Here is a 19,649-nt window from a genome sequence, read left to right as displayed (position 1 = left end):
CCTTCCATTAGAATTTGAAGTTGGTAGCTAGATAATTATTGGTTCACAGTAAGCTTAATTGAAAACTTAGGTAACTACTACTAAAAATCATAATTAATCTGGTAACATTGTCTGATTGTATAGGGGCACTTACTCCAAACATTGTAATTTTATTCTAGTTTGATAAGTTTTGATATATATTTAATGTGAATTTTTGACATTATTTCGAATCATCACGAATGTCAAAACGTCTATTGGGAAATATATTTGGAAAATCATGAAAAATGTCGCAATAGTCTATGAATCTCAACTTGATATTTTTTGAGTTGATAAATATATATTAGACAAGAGACGATAATAAATAAGAGATTTTTTGATGGAAGAATTGGAAAATATGACATTTCGGTTTTGCAGCGTGTTTGGGCATAGTTAGTAATTACCAGTTAACTCGCAGAACACTTGTTTGATTACTGGAAATTCTCTGGCGCCTATCGTTAACTTTAATCTCTGAAGAATCCACCCATTCTGATACTTGAATCTCTTTAACATATATGTTGCGGAAGATGGGTTTCTGTGTTATAAAGATGTTTAGTATTAAACATTGACATAGGTAATAAGGTCACATAAAATGGTTCGAATGTAGAAGAAATTTAATTTATAATCAATTAGAAATCAAATCAAGGTTGTTATATATTTGTTTTCGCAACATATTTCGTAAAAAATTAATTGTTTTGTAAACATGTACTTAGCATTCAAAATTATTAGAAAGAATGATATGTGAAGATTTAAAATGTTAACTAAATAAAATAAAGAGAACAACAATAGTTTCGTTATTCAGTGGCTTTTTAGCGTTCTCAAGACAATTTTATGTGAAACGAATAAGTATTAGATGTAGAATTACTATGAAAATTTCAATTAGGTTATCGGTTTGAATTTTAATATTTTCTCTTCATACATATAATATATATACAGTGCTTTTCAAAAGTACCCAACCCCCTCAAATGAACTATTGTAAGCTTCTCTACTTGTGGTAACGGGTGACGTAATAGGCATCGGTGACGTCGTCAGTTAACTGAAACCAATAATATTGGTTTGAAAGGTATTTAGAATACCTATTCAAAAAACTAATTTATTTCGGATGGTTAACATAAATAAACACTAAAATTTGTCTTTCGCTTGTAATTAATAGGGTTAAGGTTCAAAAAGTTTCTTAATTGACGTTTTTACATGCGATTATATCTTGAATTTTTACTTTAATTATTGTTTAACACGACGTTAAGTATCTAAACATACATAAACAAATAGGTACGTGTTTGAGCATGATAAAGTAACAGCTATCTTGATTATTGGTGAAAGTGGAAATAATTTTAATGCGGCGAAACATATTTTTAATGAAAGAACACCTTTTTTTATAAACTTCAACAAAACGGTGTGCATGATGCCAAACGATCGGGTCGACTAAATTTTGGTATAGGTAAAGACATTGATATAGTTTCAAAATTGTAGTAACCCTTCTTCCACAGCCGAAGTAGTGTCTACTGTGAATACAGGGTGTTGACCAAAAACAAATTTCACCCATACATTTAATCATGGTGCATTAACTTTTAGATAATGACCCCGACCGTAAGCTGCAATTCTGTAAAAATATGTCAACTAAAATTCTTCAACATCCAACATCCTTCCTTATTGGAAATTTTAATACTCAAAATGTAAGGTATTGGAGTGACATAAATCCTCATATTTGAGATTCTCAAATCATTCTTGAGATTCTGAAAGATAATCCAGATGAATTTGGTAACTTGGAAATAAAGTTCCAACTAGATATTGCTCCTACTATTACTTTGCAGTAATACGTTGTCTAGATTGGGAATATTCTTGTAGATGGATTGTACCACGCCGTCCAATAGATTGGCCAGCTCGGTTACCGGACCTAACACCTCCTTTAGATATTTTTCTGTGGGGATACCCTAAATATAAAGTTCACGCTACAGCAACTGACCGTATTGATAACGAATTATTGAAGAATGTAGGAAAATTTCCCCTGATACCACAAATCTCAATCAATTGGTGTGAGAAATTTTTAATGTTGTTATACTTTTACACATATTTTTACATTGTACTTTGTTGATTTTGACTGTCCTCGCTATTCGTTTTAGAATCCGTGTGATTCGCAAACACTTTAACAACTCAACTGAGAGACCTATCCTCAGTTCAAAAAATTATTCAATCAGCTAACTTCATAATTAAAAACTAAAAATACTAAAAAATACATTAAATAAGTTCCAGATATTGACAAAGGCATTTCTGCTTGAAACACTGTGGTAGTATTCTACAATATAGACTCAAAAGACTGGCGTAATTCAATTTAGTATGAATAATAATAATTATTAAGCCAAATTGTTATTATATATTATCTTAGTTAAAATTTATATACATATATATATATATATATATATATATATATATATATATATATATATATATATATATATATTCTTTAATTTCTTATTTCTTAGACCTTTTGATATATTAATGCATTTAAATTTTAAATTTTATTGATTTTAGGTCTTTTCTGTTTTAAAATTAGTTTTTTCTTACTAATTTTTAAAAGAAAGATAAATTTTAACGTTTCAACTTTTCTTTAAGTTAAATATGATAGTGATACTGACAATTTGCTATTTATATGGATCTATAGATCACTTTCATCATGAATATCAAAATAAAGATAAAATCAAGTTCCAATAAGAAAAATTAATTTTTTTCTTTGGTTCCCACATCTCAGATATATAGCGGTAATCAATTAAATTTATTAGAATTAGAGCTATTAGAAAAATACTCTTTTTCGTGTTTTAGATTTTAGATTTATATATATATATATATATATATATATATATATATATATATACCAATGAACGAATAGCCACCCTATCTTCACCCTTCTCTGGATAATGGCTTCAAAGTGGGATCCGAAACGTCAAGAATTTTCAAACTTCCGATGCGGTTCAACTCGTAAACCTAGTTCTTTTGTACATATATAATATAGTTCCCATGCTTGTCACATTGAGTTTTACATTATTTGTAATTCGAGTTAGTGGTAGCATGGCATCAAAGTATCCCTTGTCACTTATTTCCGTATTGAATTGGATTCGATACTGTATAGAATAATTCACTACTTTAAACAGCGTAAACCACTTCTAGTATATCTGATCACTTCAAATTTTAAGCTGAAAAAATACATGATGCTGCAACATTCAATTGTGAGCTTGTAGTTACTTTGTTCGTCTTTTTTGAGTAGACAAATATCAGCAAATCCTACAACACTTTTGTTCATCTCCCTTTTACCTGCATCACACTAATTTAAAGTTCATGTTATCACATTTTTATAAGAACATTTTTATCCACTTTCAGGGCTTTTGAATCTTCTATAATACCACTTTTATTAGTATTTCAGTCTTAAGATTGGTTGATTATGTGTAACTCAAAATTATTATTGTTTATTAATGTATCATTATGATACAAAAAAAGGGGAAATCGAGATTTATACCAAAATGTATCAAAAATATCATAAACTAGTATAAAATATACAAAACTTTGTCCTAATCATTTGAATAATAAAATAGAGTAATTCAACAGGTATTACGTTTTTTGATATTCATCCCCTGCTCCCTTCTTTCTCCGATAATAATTTTCTAGGCTTTTTCTGAAATTTTAGTTTACTGTTCTTTCTATTAGTGATATATATTTGTCTTCTCTAATTTTTTTCCTTTTTGTTTTGTGTAGGACTTCATTTTTTGGTTTCTATCTTTCTATCTGTTGCAATTTATTTCATATTGATATTCAATTTTTTTGAAATTTTCTGTTATATTGTTGGAATTATTCAAAATTGTGCCTTTGGCATGAGAGTTCGTTATTATTCCTAGAAAATATGTCTATATATCAGTACCCCTGGTATTATACGAGTTCGTTTTGAATGAAAATATAATTTGATTGTTCAAATTTTTGTTTTCTGCTATATTACTGCGATACTTTCTATCTTTTCAACTTAATACATATATATATATATTTATATATATATATATATATATATATATATATATATATATATATATATATATATATATATATATATATGACCTGAAAGTTCCGAACTAACAAACAAATGTTAAACAAAAAACTGTTGAAAAAGGAAGACTTTCGGTTACGTAATGACAAGCCAGAAGAGATATTAAAGTGAAGAAGTTCCTTAAGGAAAAGCTGTCGGAAAACAAATTAATCAAAACCACAAATATGCGGATGCAATTTTTGAGACTCAAGTGTTTACGGTACGTATTATAAGCATTTTCCGGACTTGCCTTCTTTTCATCGTTCCTTTCGTCTCAACTGAAAACGTCTTAAAAGAGAATTATAATCAGTTGCGGGTCAGGCCAGAGGGAAAAGCACGATCAAATTAATATTTCTCTTCAGTTAGTCGAGACAGCAACAGTAAAAATTAAATAAGTAAATCAGAAATGTTAAGGATAGAAACAAAGAATTATTATTTCGTGCTTGAATGTCATTAATCGTGTAGGGCTAAGTCACCAAACCCTTGGTACCAACAAAGTAAAACGATAAAGTTAAATAAGGTATGAATACTGATCGGGTTAACCCTATCATGATCTGAATGTTCGTAAACTGACCTGGATAACATTCATTGTTGTTCGGAAACTGATCGAGTTAATCGGATCGTAGATATATGATATGATCCTTTCTACCCTAGTTGACCAGTGAGTAAATACGATCATCTGACGGATTGTTTCATTTCTTCATTTGTCTATGGTTTTTAGAACTACTATAAATTCTTCGGTTCTAATGACACATTATAGTTTCGACAGTCATGCTGGAGTAAATCAAGGTTTTGTCGACAATAGTAAAAGTAATATTTCAGGTCAATTAGTAATCTTAATGGAAAATGCAGCGTCGTGTCAACTTCCTAATTTAGGGATATATAGTAACACTAGTAAAACTGAAATTATTGTATTTTTGTATGGTCCTGCGACCCATCTTGCGGGATGTGTAGTAACATAAAAAATGATTATTGTTATTAACAGTTATTCAAATATGGTAACCAAACTTTAAAACTGAGTAAACAAGTAAACGAGTAAAAATTGTGATAGGAGACAAAAAATTTGGAATATTATGTTGAACATATTACTAAACTGAAAAATAATATATGGTTTTATTCTTTGGCCAACAATGAGAACAGAAAATTTTTCTGTAAGACTGTAGCAATCATTGTGCTTTTAAATTTTGTTTTCCAGAAAAAATTTGAAGGTGGTATGTCTGCTCACCCTTTGTAGTTTCATTAAGTTATATAATCTAAGATATTAGTTAGATAGTCTCAACCTCCAATTATGCGAATGTATAAATAAATTTTTTTCTCGCTTGTGGTACACTAATTTAGTTTGTAAAATTATTCAAATACTTTCGTCGATACTGTCCCATCGATGCCGATTTTACACTGCCTCATTGTAAATATTAAGTTGGAAATACATCGAACGCTTTTCCTTATTAATTAACGCCATTTACACGCTATTTTCTCTTTCTTTCTTCATATTCTTTCTGAAGTAACTGTGGGTAGATTGTCGTTTATTTTTCGTTTTATTTAAGATTTGTTTGAAGTCTTGAGAAATGTGTTAACAAGCGTAGTTATTGTTAAGTGTATTATCTCCTTTTTTGTGTACCGTCGAGATTACTTCGATTCTCTAATCTAAAGTTATTTCTTTCTTTTTGTAATTTTATATAATAATTGTAATAAAAACAACTTTCCATTTTCGATTAGATGTTGTTCTTCTGTTCCACTGCAGAAGTACTATCCATCTTTTCATTATATTTTTGTCATCATTGAAAATCGTCTCTTTTTCCTGGTGACTTTTTTCATTTTTCGTCATTTTCGAAGTTTTGTAAATATAATAATTTTATTTTTCCCCAAAATAATTTGTTTCAATTTTTAGTATTGAAACATAATTTTATGATTAACATATACCCCATTTAAATGATCATATCATAGCTTCACATATATGCTATAGTTGGGGAGGACCACAATCGGATGGTATTACTATTAAATCATCAAATATGGTCATTAAAAGATCTACAAATAACAATGACATTATGAAATTAATTCTAAATTATTTTCATTACAAAAAATGATTCATAGTATTAGTTGGTTGGTTACCTTCAGTACATCATTAGTCTATAAGGTCATGAATCCAATGTGATTGAGCTAGACAAAGCTAATATGGACCTGCTTCCACAAAATTATTTTACAAATTACCTACATCTTAAGTATGTCACTCAGCAAAATGACAATTCTAGCATTCTGGTTTTCATATCATGTCATTTTATCTTTATTCTTAGGATGTAATGTGCTTTCTTCTAAGGATCTAACGTACATTTTTTACTTTTTACTATTCAAAGTCGAATTATTTGGATTTACAAACCATACAATAATTTTTTTATACGAATAGACTTGCAACTTTATTACAATTTTTATTGATGAACAAATATATAAAACGTTTGGAAATTATTTTTTCTACGACCGTGCGGTTTAACCCACTTTACCGGCACGAATTTTAGTTTTGAAAGTGTCACTTTCCTGCACTAGTGGAAAGTAAAATTATGCAAATTTTGAGCTTAGTAGATAGTTTTTCACTTCGGAGGTTATAACCGTTGTTACTACAGGTAAATAAATATTTACGAAATAGTCCATCAAATAAAATTTAAACCTCTTCTAGCTTTTTGTAGCATTTTTAATTTTTTGAAAATATAAAATAATAAAGATATTTTTTATATAACCTTGTGCATTCTTCAAAGGAGTATCACAAAGCAACTATCAAACCACCCGGATTTGATATCAGTTGCTATGACAACCCAGGCGTGTAATTCTTACTAAAACGTCGAAGTTGTTCAAAATGTCTTGGAAATGACCGAATAAGTACAATCTTCTTCTAAATTAAGCCACATTAAACCGAATCCTATACAATAATATTAATGGATTCATCCGACGAAGAACTTCTCGAAGCCATTTTGAAGGATGCAAATGAAGCTAATTCCGAGCTGTTACCTGCCAAATCCAGACTAAGGTATGAGAAGCAATACGACCATTTTGATACATGGTGTAAGGAAAAAGGGGCCAAAACTTATAAGGAAGAGGTATTCCTGGAGTATTTTTCAGACCTAAGTAAGGTTTTGAAATCTAATACATTATGGTCCCGCTATTCGATGGTAAAAAGTTTAGTAAAAATAAAACAAAATTTGGATATAGAAAACTTCCATAAGCTAACGTCGTTTCTTAAACAAAAAAATATTGATTTTCGAGCACAGAAAGCGCCAGTTATTACCAAAGAAGATATATTCAGGGTTATGCTGGCTCCCAATGAGGTATATCTGATGATTAAAGTGAGTACCATTTTTGTACTGGCTGGCGTTCTCCGCAGATCCGAGCTTATAAATATCACTGTCGACGATATTCAAGATGAAGGCAACCTAATTGTTGTGAAAATTTCTGATTCCAAGAATCATTCGTCAAAATCATTTGTTTTATTTGAAGAAATAAATGACGGAACCTATTTGACGCTGTACAGAAAGTACGCAGATTTACTACCACCTACCACTTCACACTGCCGACTTTTTATTCATTATAAGAATGGAAAATGCTCAGTTCAATGCGTTGGCGTAAACACTTTTGGTAAGATGCCTAGCAAACTTCGGCGAAGAAATAACCAACTTAAAGCGCCGTTTTGTATATTATTATGTTTGTTGGAATAAAATAATTCTTTTTTGTATATACGGTCGTAGAAAAAATAATGTTCCTAGCTAATGCGTAAATTGTCTTTCCCGCACGAGACTTCAGTTGTCCTGAACGACGCGGAGCGGAGTTCGGGCAAGCGGTCAAGTGTCACTATCAATTTTTAGGGGATTATAATAACTAAAGGTATAACTATTTTTTCTTGTCTAACTTTTTTGCGATGAATATCTAAATGGTTAAAAATATACATATATGTTTCTAAGAATTTTTATCGTCTTTACACCATCTATTACAGTGATTTGTATTGCGATTCTCAGTGTTTCAATTTCTTTAGCTATTACAATCTTTACTTTTGTCATAAAAATATTAGACAAAAGAATGTAGTTATATTTTCAGTTTTTGTAATTGATAATGTATTTACATTATACGTTCAAGTAATTCTTTATGAATTCTTATGAAAACAAACAATACAGCAAGGCTATTGATTTAATGGAGTGGTGACCTCGGTATTCAGTTTTTTTAATCTTGTCATTTACTACTGGCGTCTATTAGTTTAAACATAATAGTAAATGAGTTGATTCAAAATAGTCATTTGGAAATCTGAACAAATAACCGTGATGAAAAGAATTGGATTTTTAGTAACAGCTGTTTTACCACTGTGTACCTATATTTTCTAAAACCAGTATATATTGCGAATATGGTGCATAAAAATCCTTTATAAATTAAATTTTATGATATTTACATAGTCCAAATTCTTAGAATTCCTTGGTTCTGTTGAAAGATCTCCAAGAAACATTTGTTAGCTATCCATTGAACAAAATGCAATTTAATTTTATTTCATTATAACCCTTCTAAATCGTCCATTGTTAGGTCCATTGCAAAAGGCCCTGTCTGTTATCATTTTGGCAGCCTCAACGAAGTCAAACCTTGTTTTTGAAGTAAGATAATGTGAACAAAGCAGATAGTCAAACACTGTACTAATAGTACAAATCTCTTTAACATATGCCGTTATTTTTCCAGCACCAAATTTTCCACCAAATCCATAATTGTGATAGTTTTTATTTATTATTTTTTTCACATATTTCAATAAGTGAATTGATCTATTGGAAGTTGGGATATTCCAATATAGGTTTTGACGTTTCGCTCAAGAATCATGAGTAAAAAAATACATTTAGTCACATATACCATTGTTCCTCAATACGTCATTTACAATGATGTGTCAAAGCAAGTATGAGAATACTATACTAACAATATACAAGGCAAATAAAACCCGTAGAACAAGCAAGTATGAGAATACTATACTAACAATATACAAGGCAAATAAAACCCGTAGAACAACAAGTTTCAAAGAAGCAAAAATGTGAAATATAAGAAAAGCTAAATAGATATATAAAAAATGGATATCAGTATGGTTATATTTGAGAAATCAATAGTTTAGGAATCAATAGCTGTTACTAGGATATGGAGTTAATTGAACTATTGTCTATGGTAAGGATGCAGTAATAGTAAAAGAAAAGTATTTGTTGAATAAAAAAGTAGGAAGTAAGACATTGAAATGCATAAGAAAACGCTGAATATAGATTATATAAAAATATATATTCCAAGCAGAACAACAAATGAACATAATAATTGTGAACATAGCACAACTGATAACGGATTATGAATAAACTGATAACTGGAAAATTACTGTTCGAATTAATTAGGAGAAACATGGTCTGTGTTAGGTTCCGGTTACTCGTGAGGTTTCAAATCGCATCAAACCGGTGATATCTGCTGATAGGCACTGTGCAGAATGACCTTAAATATTAAAAACTTATGACTGTTTCCAGAGTGCCATTAATGTGCTCTGGTCCATGACTAGAATATTGTGTTTGATGCAACTTTTGCTTTTTCAAATATGGATATTTCTTCTAAGAAGATCTCAATGAATAGAAGTGTATGACTGCTATAAATATAGCTAAGGTAGATCGAGTGGAAAAATAATGTATTAAAGAAAACGAAGAAGGCTTTCGGAGGTTGACAAAAAATCGATAACAGGAAAGAAAAAATAATCTCTATCTCAGAAAGTGGACGCTTATCATAGGCAAAGAATCCCCACAGATGTGATGTTTTTTTTTTCATAGCAAATGACACTGGAAGCTGATGAAGCCATGATGGGTTCTGTAGAATATATTCAAGTGTTACACAGTAGGTTGTTCCATTCAATGGAATATTCCAACAAAACCTGGGTCATTGTCACAATTCAGACTTTTACCTGCGAAAATAAATTATACGTGATTAATTGGCCTGATAAATTGGCAGACCTAAATCCAATTCAAAACTTATGGCATATTCTTAAAGACAAACGAGTGCTAAATAAGTTCCACGTTGATGACATGAACATATGCGCTGAACTTTGGTGTCAATGCTAAGACACGTATTGTTGAGCTCATTTCTGCAAAAGAGGGGCGTACTTCAGACTAATATATAGATTGTTTGAATCAAATATAGATAATAATTAATAAAAGCCGAGGTTCTGATAAAAAATTAATATAGGAAACTAAGTGCTGAATGAAAACGTGATAGAAGGACACGTAGAAAGGAAATGAAGTGGGAACTGAAAGGAATAACAAACAATGGAAAAAGACATGAAATTTTATATCTTGCAATGAGTGATATCCAAAATATGGGAATAAATAAGCAAGAAGGAATGTAGTCGTAATCGGTAATATCAAAAAAGATTATATTTCTACACGTACCTAGAGATATGTTCGGTATGTGGGATCAAAGAAATTTGGGATTAAAATAATAACAAAAAAATTAGATTTGTAACTTGAATGTTCATGAATAAAGGAGTACTCTGTTTATTGTGAATATTTACTAGAATCAGAAAAATTAATCATATATTGATTAGAAAAAAGGATCATTACAGGAATAGATATGGAAGATTGGTATCAATATGATATACAGTCATTCAATGAACACAAAAAACAATATTCCGTATCTTTCCATTAAAATGGTAATGAAACTTCATACGATAATGATAATGTAACCAACAAAATTTATTCTATAAGTATGTGAGACATATGGTGAATAACTATAATTTTTTTAATAATTTTTAGTTATTACTTCTACTATCAATTGCAAAATAACACGTGAGATAATTTAATTGTCTCCAATTATTTGGGAATCATAGTAATTTCATGGCGGCGATTAGTGATTATAACTTTTGTTGATAGAACTATCAACTATCCTAAAACACCCAAAGAAAAAAGAAGTAATATGATATAATCAAGTACCTTGTAATGATTATGACGCTGTTTACATAGGACAGACATATCAGTATCTAGAAAATAGATAAATGTCATCAATATGATGAGAAATTAAAACTACATTAACAAACTAAGGAGTATCAAAAACACATACATTCAATTATAAAAATTTTAAAATTTTAGAAAGGTAATCAAATACAAGAAAAAGAAAATTCATGGAAACAAGAAAGCAATCAATAATAAAAAAGATCTAAACAGAGAACAGAGTGAAATTTATAGTTCTATTTTATTAGTTTTAATTCATTTACGAATAATTTAATTGGAAGCTACTGCATATTTTTGGAATGCAACAATTAAGGAAAAATACTTGTTTGTTATAAAATCAGATTTTATTTTTATATGGTTATTGTAGGTGATCTATTAATAAAATTATGCAAATTGTCAATGTCAAGTCATATTGTGATACAGACCTAAATAGGTCGAAACGTCTATTTGTACCTATTTTTTGGAATTAATTTTCTATCAAAAGAGACCTTAAATCAATACGACGACAAGAAAATTCATGGTTCTACAATTGACTTATTGAAATTGGATAGAATCATCAATAACATCATAACATCCGGTGTGTTCCCACTCTAAATGACTCACTTTGAATATCCAATTTAAACATTTTAATGCTCCGGGACAGGATTTCAAATATTTATTTCAATTTTTAATGACAACAAAGTTATACAACAGAATGTTCGAAAACTTCCTAAGATAACAGTTACAAAAGGAAAACCTGTATCACTATTTAATATTTGATAAAATAATCAAATCACATCCAATGTAACACGTCATTGCCATGAAAATTGTGTTACTGTTTGACACTTTGAAAGATTTGAGTAGCGGTTACATTTGTACTTTGATTATTTTAGTATATCTCGTGACTGAGAGATTGAATGTGAGACAGAAAATAATGATACATTAAAAAATTGCGATACACCATTTAGATGAAAAAGGAAGAAGTATTAGTGAAGAAGAAATATTTGATATGACATTCAGATCATCATTACTGTGGAAAGGTTAACAAAGTAGAAATAATGAAACATATGACAATTCAAGAAATTCCAGTCTACTTTTGTATGTTCAAACAGAAACTATTTGTCAGTGTCTCTAAATAAGCAAGATTAAACCTTTTTATACCGATATATATATATACATATTCTTTACCAACAAATGAAGTAGTATAGTCACAAAATTATCGCTATTGGGCAGTGTAAAACCGATACTTGATAGAGAACTATAAATATATAAAGTCTTTAACTAAATCCGAACGTAGAGTAGATAGATAAAGATCATGCTTCGTGTTCTTTAGTGGATAGCTGTGCAATTAATTTTATAAAATAGGAGAAGCGTGCTCACGGATTGAAAAAACTGATTCAAATATGTATAAGGAAGGAAGAGTCAATATTCTGCATCTTCTAATAAAGTCCTAGCAGTAAGTGTTACTGTTTAGTCTGAGTGAATATCTAACTGGTCTCTTTTGTAGTATGAAGATTCGCTCAAATTGAGTCGCACAACACGTACCCCAGAAGGGAAAGGCATATCTAAGATGCAACTCAAAAAGGGCATTATGAACTGTTATAGAAATTGATGAGTTTAGTTCCTTGGAAACTGACTTTAGCACCGAATAGGCAGAAATCACTTTTTTACATAAACCAGCGATATGTAACTTCCATTTCAAAGAATTGTATACAACAAGCCCTAAGAATTTCAGATTCAATTACGTCAATGTTATTGTTGATAAAAGATTAGAATCGCTCCATGATTTAAGGGTGATTAGGTCACTATATATGGTTCTATGAATTGCCGTGATATTAGGGTTGCTCCAAGAGAAATTACATATACATATTTTATATATAAATAACCAGTGCGAACAATTATTCAATAAAACTCAATAAATTTCGTTAAAAGTATAATTTCTTGCATTTTCATCTGAATATAGTTAAGTGAGAGGCACGGATTTTTTATCAATCTTTTCTGGAATGGTAATAGTAAATGATAGTCCCGTGCATTCAACATCATCATTGTTCACATATTCACATAAGGAAGCGAATAACCACTGACAAATAATTCCATGGAATAATATAATATTTATTTAACTGTTTATAAGCTTTTCTTTATATTTAACAGCTTCATTAAAAATTTCGATGATAACATCTTTAACATGATAGAAAGTAACAACATAATCACCGTAGATGAAATCAACCACATAATTCAATATATTCTTATGTAACTCCTCAACAATCGAAAAGTATGTACAGTGCAACCTTAATATAACGTACCTCAATGTAACGACTTCCTCGATTTAACAAATTCTTCGTAATCCCCTTGAATTGTCCATAAGAGTCAATGTAGAATATATCTTTACATTACGAACATTTTTTGCGAAAAACCTCTTTATGACGAATTTTCAACTATCAAGAAAAAGTATAATAATACCTCTAATTAACCTCAACCTCAACCCAAAACTTTTATATAAAGTTTCCATCAATGTATAACTCCTAATCTCATAGTATGAGATTCATGTCGCGACAGGTTTCGACACGCTTTTGTTCGTAAAACGAATTTTAGACCAACATAACCTCAACATAACAAACCTCAGTTCAACGAATTACTTGATATAACGAATAATCAATTGTTCCCATCCGATTTGTTATATCGAGGTTGCACTGTACTAGGTCTGGCTATTAAATAACGAGACAGCGCGCTTAGAGGGTGCCCTAGACAGGTGGGGTCAAAAACGAGTAGTTCGTTGAGTATCTAGATATCATGTCTATTCACGTTTCCGTCACTATTACAGTGTGTAGTAGTAGCTTGAAACGAACGTGAAAATCATGTGTGATGAAAAAGAGGAACAACGTGTAAATCTTAAATTTCTCGTTAAATTGAAAAAACCTCCGACTGAGTGCTATAAATGGTTGCAAGAGGCCTATGGGGACAAATCTCTATCTCGTGCGCGTGCTTTTGAGTGGTGTAAGCGCTTTAATGAAGGCCAAGAAAGCACTGAAGATGACCAGCGCTCAGGTCGCTCTGTGACTGTTTTAACTCCGGAAATAGTGACCAAAATCAACCAAATTGTGCATGCAGATCGTCGAATGACCAGCCAAATGATTGAGAGTAACCTGATCTGATCAAAATCTCTTACGTCAACGGGTCTGCTCAGATTTACTTGAAAGGTAATTGAATGAATGAAAATTAAAAAAAATTGCTTTGAAAGGGACCCGATTTAAGACGATGGAAGCGGTCAAGCAAAAACGGCAGAGCTCCTAAAGGAAATGGAAAAAACGTATGGGAAAGTGTGTGACAAGGGGAGGAGAGTATTTTGAAGGGGAGCATTCGAATGTAGAATAATTTTTATAATAAAACCCTTTTTCATGACCAGTCTCGTTATTTAATATCTAGCCTTCGTATGAATTTAGTTATAGAAAGTTCAAGGATTTATGAACAAAGTTTCAAATACATCATACAAAGTTATCGCTACCTACTTGAAATAAATTACGAACTAAAAGAAGCCTTCGATTATTTAGATGAATTATTCAAAATTAAAGACAATAATATTGAAGACATTGCAAGTTACCAAATCTACTGGATATGAAACTAAAAAATTTGAAATTTTTACTTCGGAGCATACAAAAAAGTTTCTTCCAGAAGCTCCGGATAAAGAATACTTATTTACAGAACTGAGTTGAAATAAAGAACATTTATACGAATTGAAAATATTATATACCCATTTAGAAGTAGTACATGTCTATATATGTTATGTATCATATTACTGAATTAACGTTACAGTCGAATTAAATATAAAATTGATAAAAATAATATACCGCTCATTTCGTCTGTTCATGTAATTTTTACACTAGTTGCATAAATTACTATTCAATTTGTTATACCTATCAATAGAATTTCCTGCATTGAATATCGATTCCCTCTTTGGTTTATATGCATACAGCATACACTGTACTCCGCCACTGTTTCAAAAAAGATCCACATTCTATTTGATGTAGACTAAAGTAAAAACTCATAAATATCTACGTGATTTCAGATTGTTATTTTAGCACATTCCCTTCGCCAAGAGCCTGTATGTGCATACAAAATACGTTGACAAACTTGAGAGGAAAATTTATTTCGTTAACACAGTTTACCATTTTATTAAGCATAAAATAAATAACGAATTAACATAATCCTGGGCGTTCAAATGAAGCAAACCATGAACGGAACTGGAGATTTTATTAACTAATACTTCCAATCTTCATAATTTATTTATTTTATTTTAAACTAGAATTTAGTCAACATTGTTCTTTTCGGAATGATTAATTTAATAAAAGTATTTAAAAAAAATGTAGTGTTTTTGTTTGAGAATTAATTTAAGGAAACGAATTCCTAGCCAACGTTTCGAAAACAATGGACATTTTAAAATGATATTAAAATTATAAATAGACTTATTTTATCGCATTGCATTACATTTATTATATTTTATAAGAGTGCACGTAGGTGATAAACGTATCCGTAGAATTCTGGATATTTATAGTTTAATGAATGAATCAATGAATTACAATGTTTTTTAATGATTTAAGTAATTTCGAAAATCAATTTATCTATTTGTTCATTTTTTGGAGTAAGTCTTTGTAAATTGATACCCATCTTTTTTTAATATGAATTGGGGGACTAAAATAAATTAAATCGTGAAAATAAAAACTTTGGGGCTTGTCTTTATTTTCCAGGTTAATCAATATCTCTAGTTATCATTTCAAGTATGATTTTGTGTGGTTCTTTCTGTAAATAATCGAATGTTATCATGCTTATAGGAAATACCTTGATCTGTTGAAAGTATGATACGTATAATAATAAATTCAGTGCTGAGGTGAATTTCTCCAATTGAAAGCATCCTGTTTGGTATAAAATCTCTGTAAATACATAATTTAAATTTGAGGACACCAGCCTACCCCAACGTTATTTAAGAAGAACTCCATTTTTTATTTTGTTACATACTTACGATTTGAAATACTCATTCTAAAAAAAAATTCAAAAGTTTATTAAGAACAAAACTTCTGATATCCTGGCCTCTAAAAGCTGAAGTTCCAATTGAGGGAGATGAGGAGCATAATATAATTTTTGTAGAAGGTTTATGGACATTTTTTACAAACATTCACATCCTTTTCCGTTTCTTGAGTCAAAGTTAAATTAGTCAATAGTTGTAGCACGAAAGTTCTCCTGTCTATTATAGTAAATAAGTAAGCGTTTTATTGAATCAAAAATTCTCTTTAAACATTTTGGAATCTACATATTTTCTCATTCACGAAAATTTTCAATTTGAAACTATTTACATATAGCTAATTAGCTGAGAATGCAAAGTATGATGTTTGTAGCCACTACTGGAATCAAACAAAAACTATTCCCCATTCAAGAAAAACTAAAAGTAATTGATGGCATATCAGGGTACATTACAAACATACTTGTTCTTTACATTGACTAGAAAATACAATTTTCAATGAAGTTTTAAAATCATCTACATTTTTTCAATCCACAAAATGTGCTCCAGGAATTCCAAAAGTTTCAACTACAACATTGGTAGAAGTTACCAAATTAAAAAATAATGAAGAATATTTGCATTCTATTATGAAACTTAAATCTACAAATCATGTGTAATTCAATTATCGATACATATAATGTAGATAATAACACAAATGTTTAATTAAAATTATCATTATAAACTATCTCAAATCAATTATGTGGTAAAAATGATGACTGAATTTATAAAAAAATAATAATTTGACGGAGCGTTATTATGAGAAATCATCTAAATAAACGCTTATGTTTTATTAAATATAAATAAAATCGTTGTATGTTAATTAAATGTGTGGGAATATTTTCAGTTTAATATGATTTGTGTAGCTTAATATTTGGATTTGGATTGTAAACACCACATTTTCCCTTCGGATACGCTTATGTTGAGATGAACTGGAGTGTAAACAAGCTTCATCCTTTTCTAACTTCATAAGTTATAAAATATTCAGTTCAAACTTGCGGGGTGAAACTACCGGTTGGAAAGAAATTCAAAAATCGAGAAAAACTTTCGGAATAATGGTGTTATTCTGAATTTAATGTTTCGTATTATCATTCACTATTCATCATTATTCATTCTGTATGTTTATTTTTCGTTTTGGTAATCGCTGTCATTTTACTTACATTTCCATAAATATGTTTTTAGACATAACAATACAATTGATAATGTATAATTATACGAAACATATATGAATGTTGATCCACACAAACTATTGACTAGCCCTGTATTCCATTTTACATACGTACACTAGTTATTTATTGTGAATTACATCCCTATTCTCATAAGCTAAGGAAAAACATTTCATACGTTTATGATAACGGGGGCTTACTTTCTAAATCAGGATACATTGTCCTACCAAACCATTTTTTCAAGTCTGGAAACAGGAAGTAATCAGGAGAGCCAATTCAGATGAATATAGCAATAAATAGAAACGCAGTTTGGCTAATTTTTCTGTAATAATAGAGGACGAATAGGCGGGGGCATTGTAACCTTTCATGCAATATATTGAATACTTGCAAGCAAGTACTTGATTGGAATGTTGAAATCATTAGTTGTATCATATAGTTTTATTTGATGAAAAGTACAAAGACACAGATTTTATCGAAAAATTCTTAGATAGGCGTTCAGCATTATCTTTGCCAATTTTGAAAGCAGTGACCACAAATAATTTCATGAGGTGGAGTACTTTGTAGATAATTTTTACTCTTCTTTCTTCAATTATTTCAAATAACAAATTATTTTTTACATACACTTCAAACTCTTCTTGTCCATATTCACCCAATATCAGCATTATAACTTATTTGGCGGATTTACGTAAAAGTGCGGAAACCAAAAATATAATTACCGTAGCGAAAGTATTATCAACAGCTGATAAGTTAGTATTATATCAAACTACCCTTGTAGAATTAATACTTTCTCTGGATCAATCAACTAATTTATTGTTTCTCGCAACAATACTCCTAATAACATTCTGATAACTTAATTTGATAATATTATAAAAGTTTTATTCCAGAATTATTGATATAGGATAAGGTACTTAGGGAGAATATTTTTCCATTTTTCATTACCCCACTATAAACCTTTTGTAGAAACCCTGACATAATGGTACTAAGATGTATGGTTTTAAGAATAAGGTAATTATCTTTTTATATATATTTTATAAATGTTCTGATAGGTTAATTAGGGATGACGTCACAGCCAGTCACCATATTGTCTTGAGGAACAAATATCAATTTTCCATACCCAAATGAAAAAAAGTGTTGGTTTGTCCAACACCACAATGTGGCCGATATTTCAAATCACTTTACTCTAAATGATCTAAAGTATGCCAATTCATTTAAACTAACAAGTATAAACACAAATGAGACTTACACTGTATCTGGATTGCCCAATGGTCAGCGGCCAAGAAGAAGCAGTAGCTGAAAAATGGTTTTTTGAAGTCCAACCAACAGCACTCTCAAAGGTAACGTCGCCAATATGCCCCTGAAAAAAAATTATGGGTATATATGGGTATTTTTTGAGTTTTATATATATATATATATATATATATATATATATATATTAGGTATTAAAAACCCTCTTGAATCAGAATAATGTATCTTTAGTTCATAAAAACTTCCATATTATCTATAAAAATATGATTAAGCCGATTTAAACCTTTTTTGCAAAATTGCTATACTTCAAGATCCTAATGAAGTTAGGTAATGGATTTTAAAGAAAAAAACTAAATCTCGTTAAGAAAATCAATTTATAATATATTTTTCCATCATTTTATTCATTGGGGCGACGTGGATTGTTCGATGTCTAGCAAAAAAGTGGAAACCGTTAAAAGCAGCGGGCAATATTTCGCTTTTATTTTCCTATTATAAGGGGATTAGGCAACCCCCATTGACCTTGAATGTAACGCTCGGAAGTTGGTAGAAAGATAGAAGCTCGTCGAGGAGGGCTTCCCGCGTGCTTTTGGTCACTTTTTGATATTTTGTTAATTTTCCTCACTTATCTGAGTATGAAAAAGTGTAGTGATTTTTATAGTGAAGGGTCCTTCAAGATTATATACCAAAAAAAAATATTTGAGCATTTTTTCAACTTTTAATTTTAAATCCAAGATCTGTAAACATTGTTGTATAATCTCGTAATTAATTCATCCTGATTTTAGGTGTAACTTAATCAATAATTAATCTTATGTGGAAAGTATTTTTACGATCAACGTGATTTCCAATTGCAGATTTTTTGAATCAATTATTCTATAACAATTGATATGAATGATCCCATAGTATAACAGTCAGTTTGTTTATAAATTTCGTCTTCAAAGTATATAGTGTACTCGTATATAAGTATTAATTTTACAGTATTAATGTATTCACTATGAGGTAAGTCTGTATACTTTTTCCATTTTCTTTTTAATGTATTTTTCTTTGAATTCAGTTTCTTTATAAATATTCCTATGCCAATTTTAAGATTGCTACAGATTTCAGTGCAATCGTAAATTTGTGGATGAAATATTTATTAACCTAACCAAAATTGTCCT

At 29.9% G+C, this 19,649-nt stretch overlaps 1 protein-coding gene across 4 annotated transcripts in view; it reads right to left on the bottom strand.

The window, feature by feature from the left end:
- Positions 1 to 19,649, bottom strand: part of LOC130892829 (forkhead box protein P1-like) — a 257,375-nt gene that overhangs the window by 196,849 nt on the left and 40,877 nt on the right. For all 4 annotated transcript variants that reach the window (XM_057798492.1, XM_057798508.1, XM_057798517.1 and 1 more), the window contains exon 2: positions 18,494 to 18,604. In XM_057798492.1, the coding sequence (XP_057654475.1) occupies positions 18,494 to 18,604 (111 nt within the window). The remainder of the gene's footprint in view (positions 1 to 18,493; positions 18,605 to 19,649) is intronic.

The sequence above is a fragment of the Diorhabda carinulata genome, chromosome 1, assembly GCF_026250575.1.
Source record: "Diorhabda carinulata isolate Delta chromosome 1, icDioCari1.1, whole genome shotgun sequence".
Classification (NCBI taxonomy): Eukaryota; Metazoa; Arthropoda; class Insecta; order Coleoptera; family Chrysomelidae; genus Diorhabda; species Diorhabda carinulata.
This window is presented reverse-complemented; position numbering and strand designations above follow the sequence as displayed.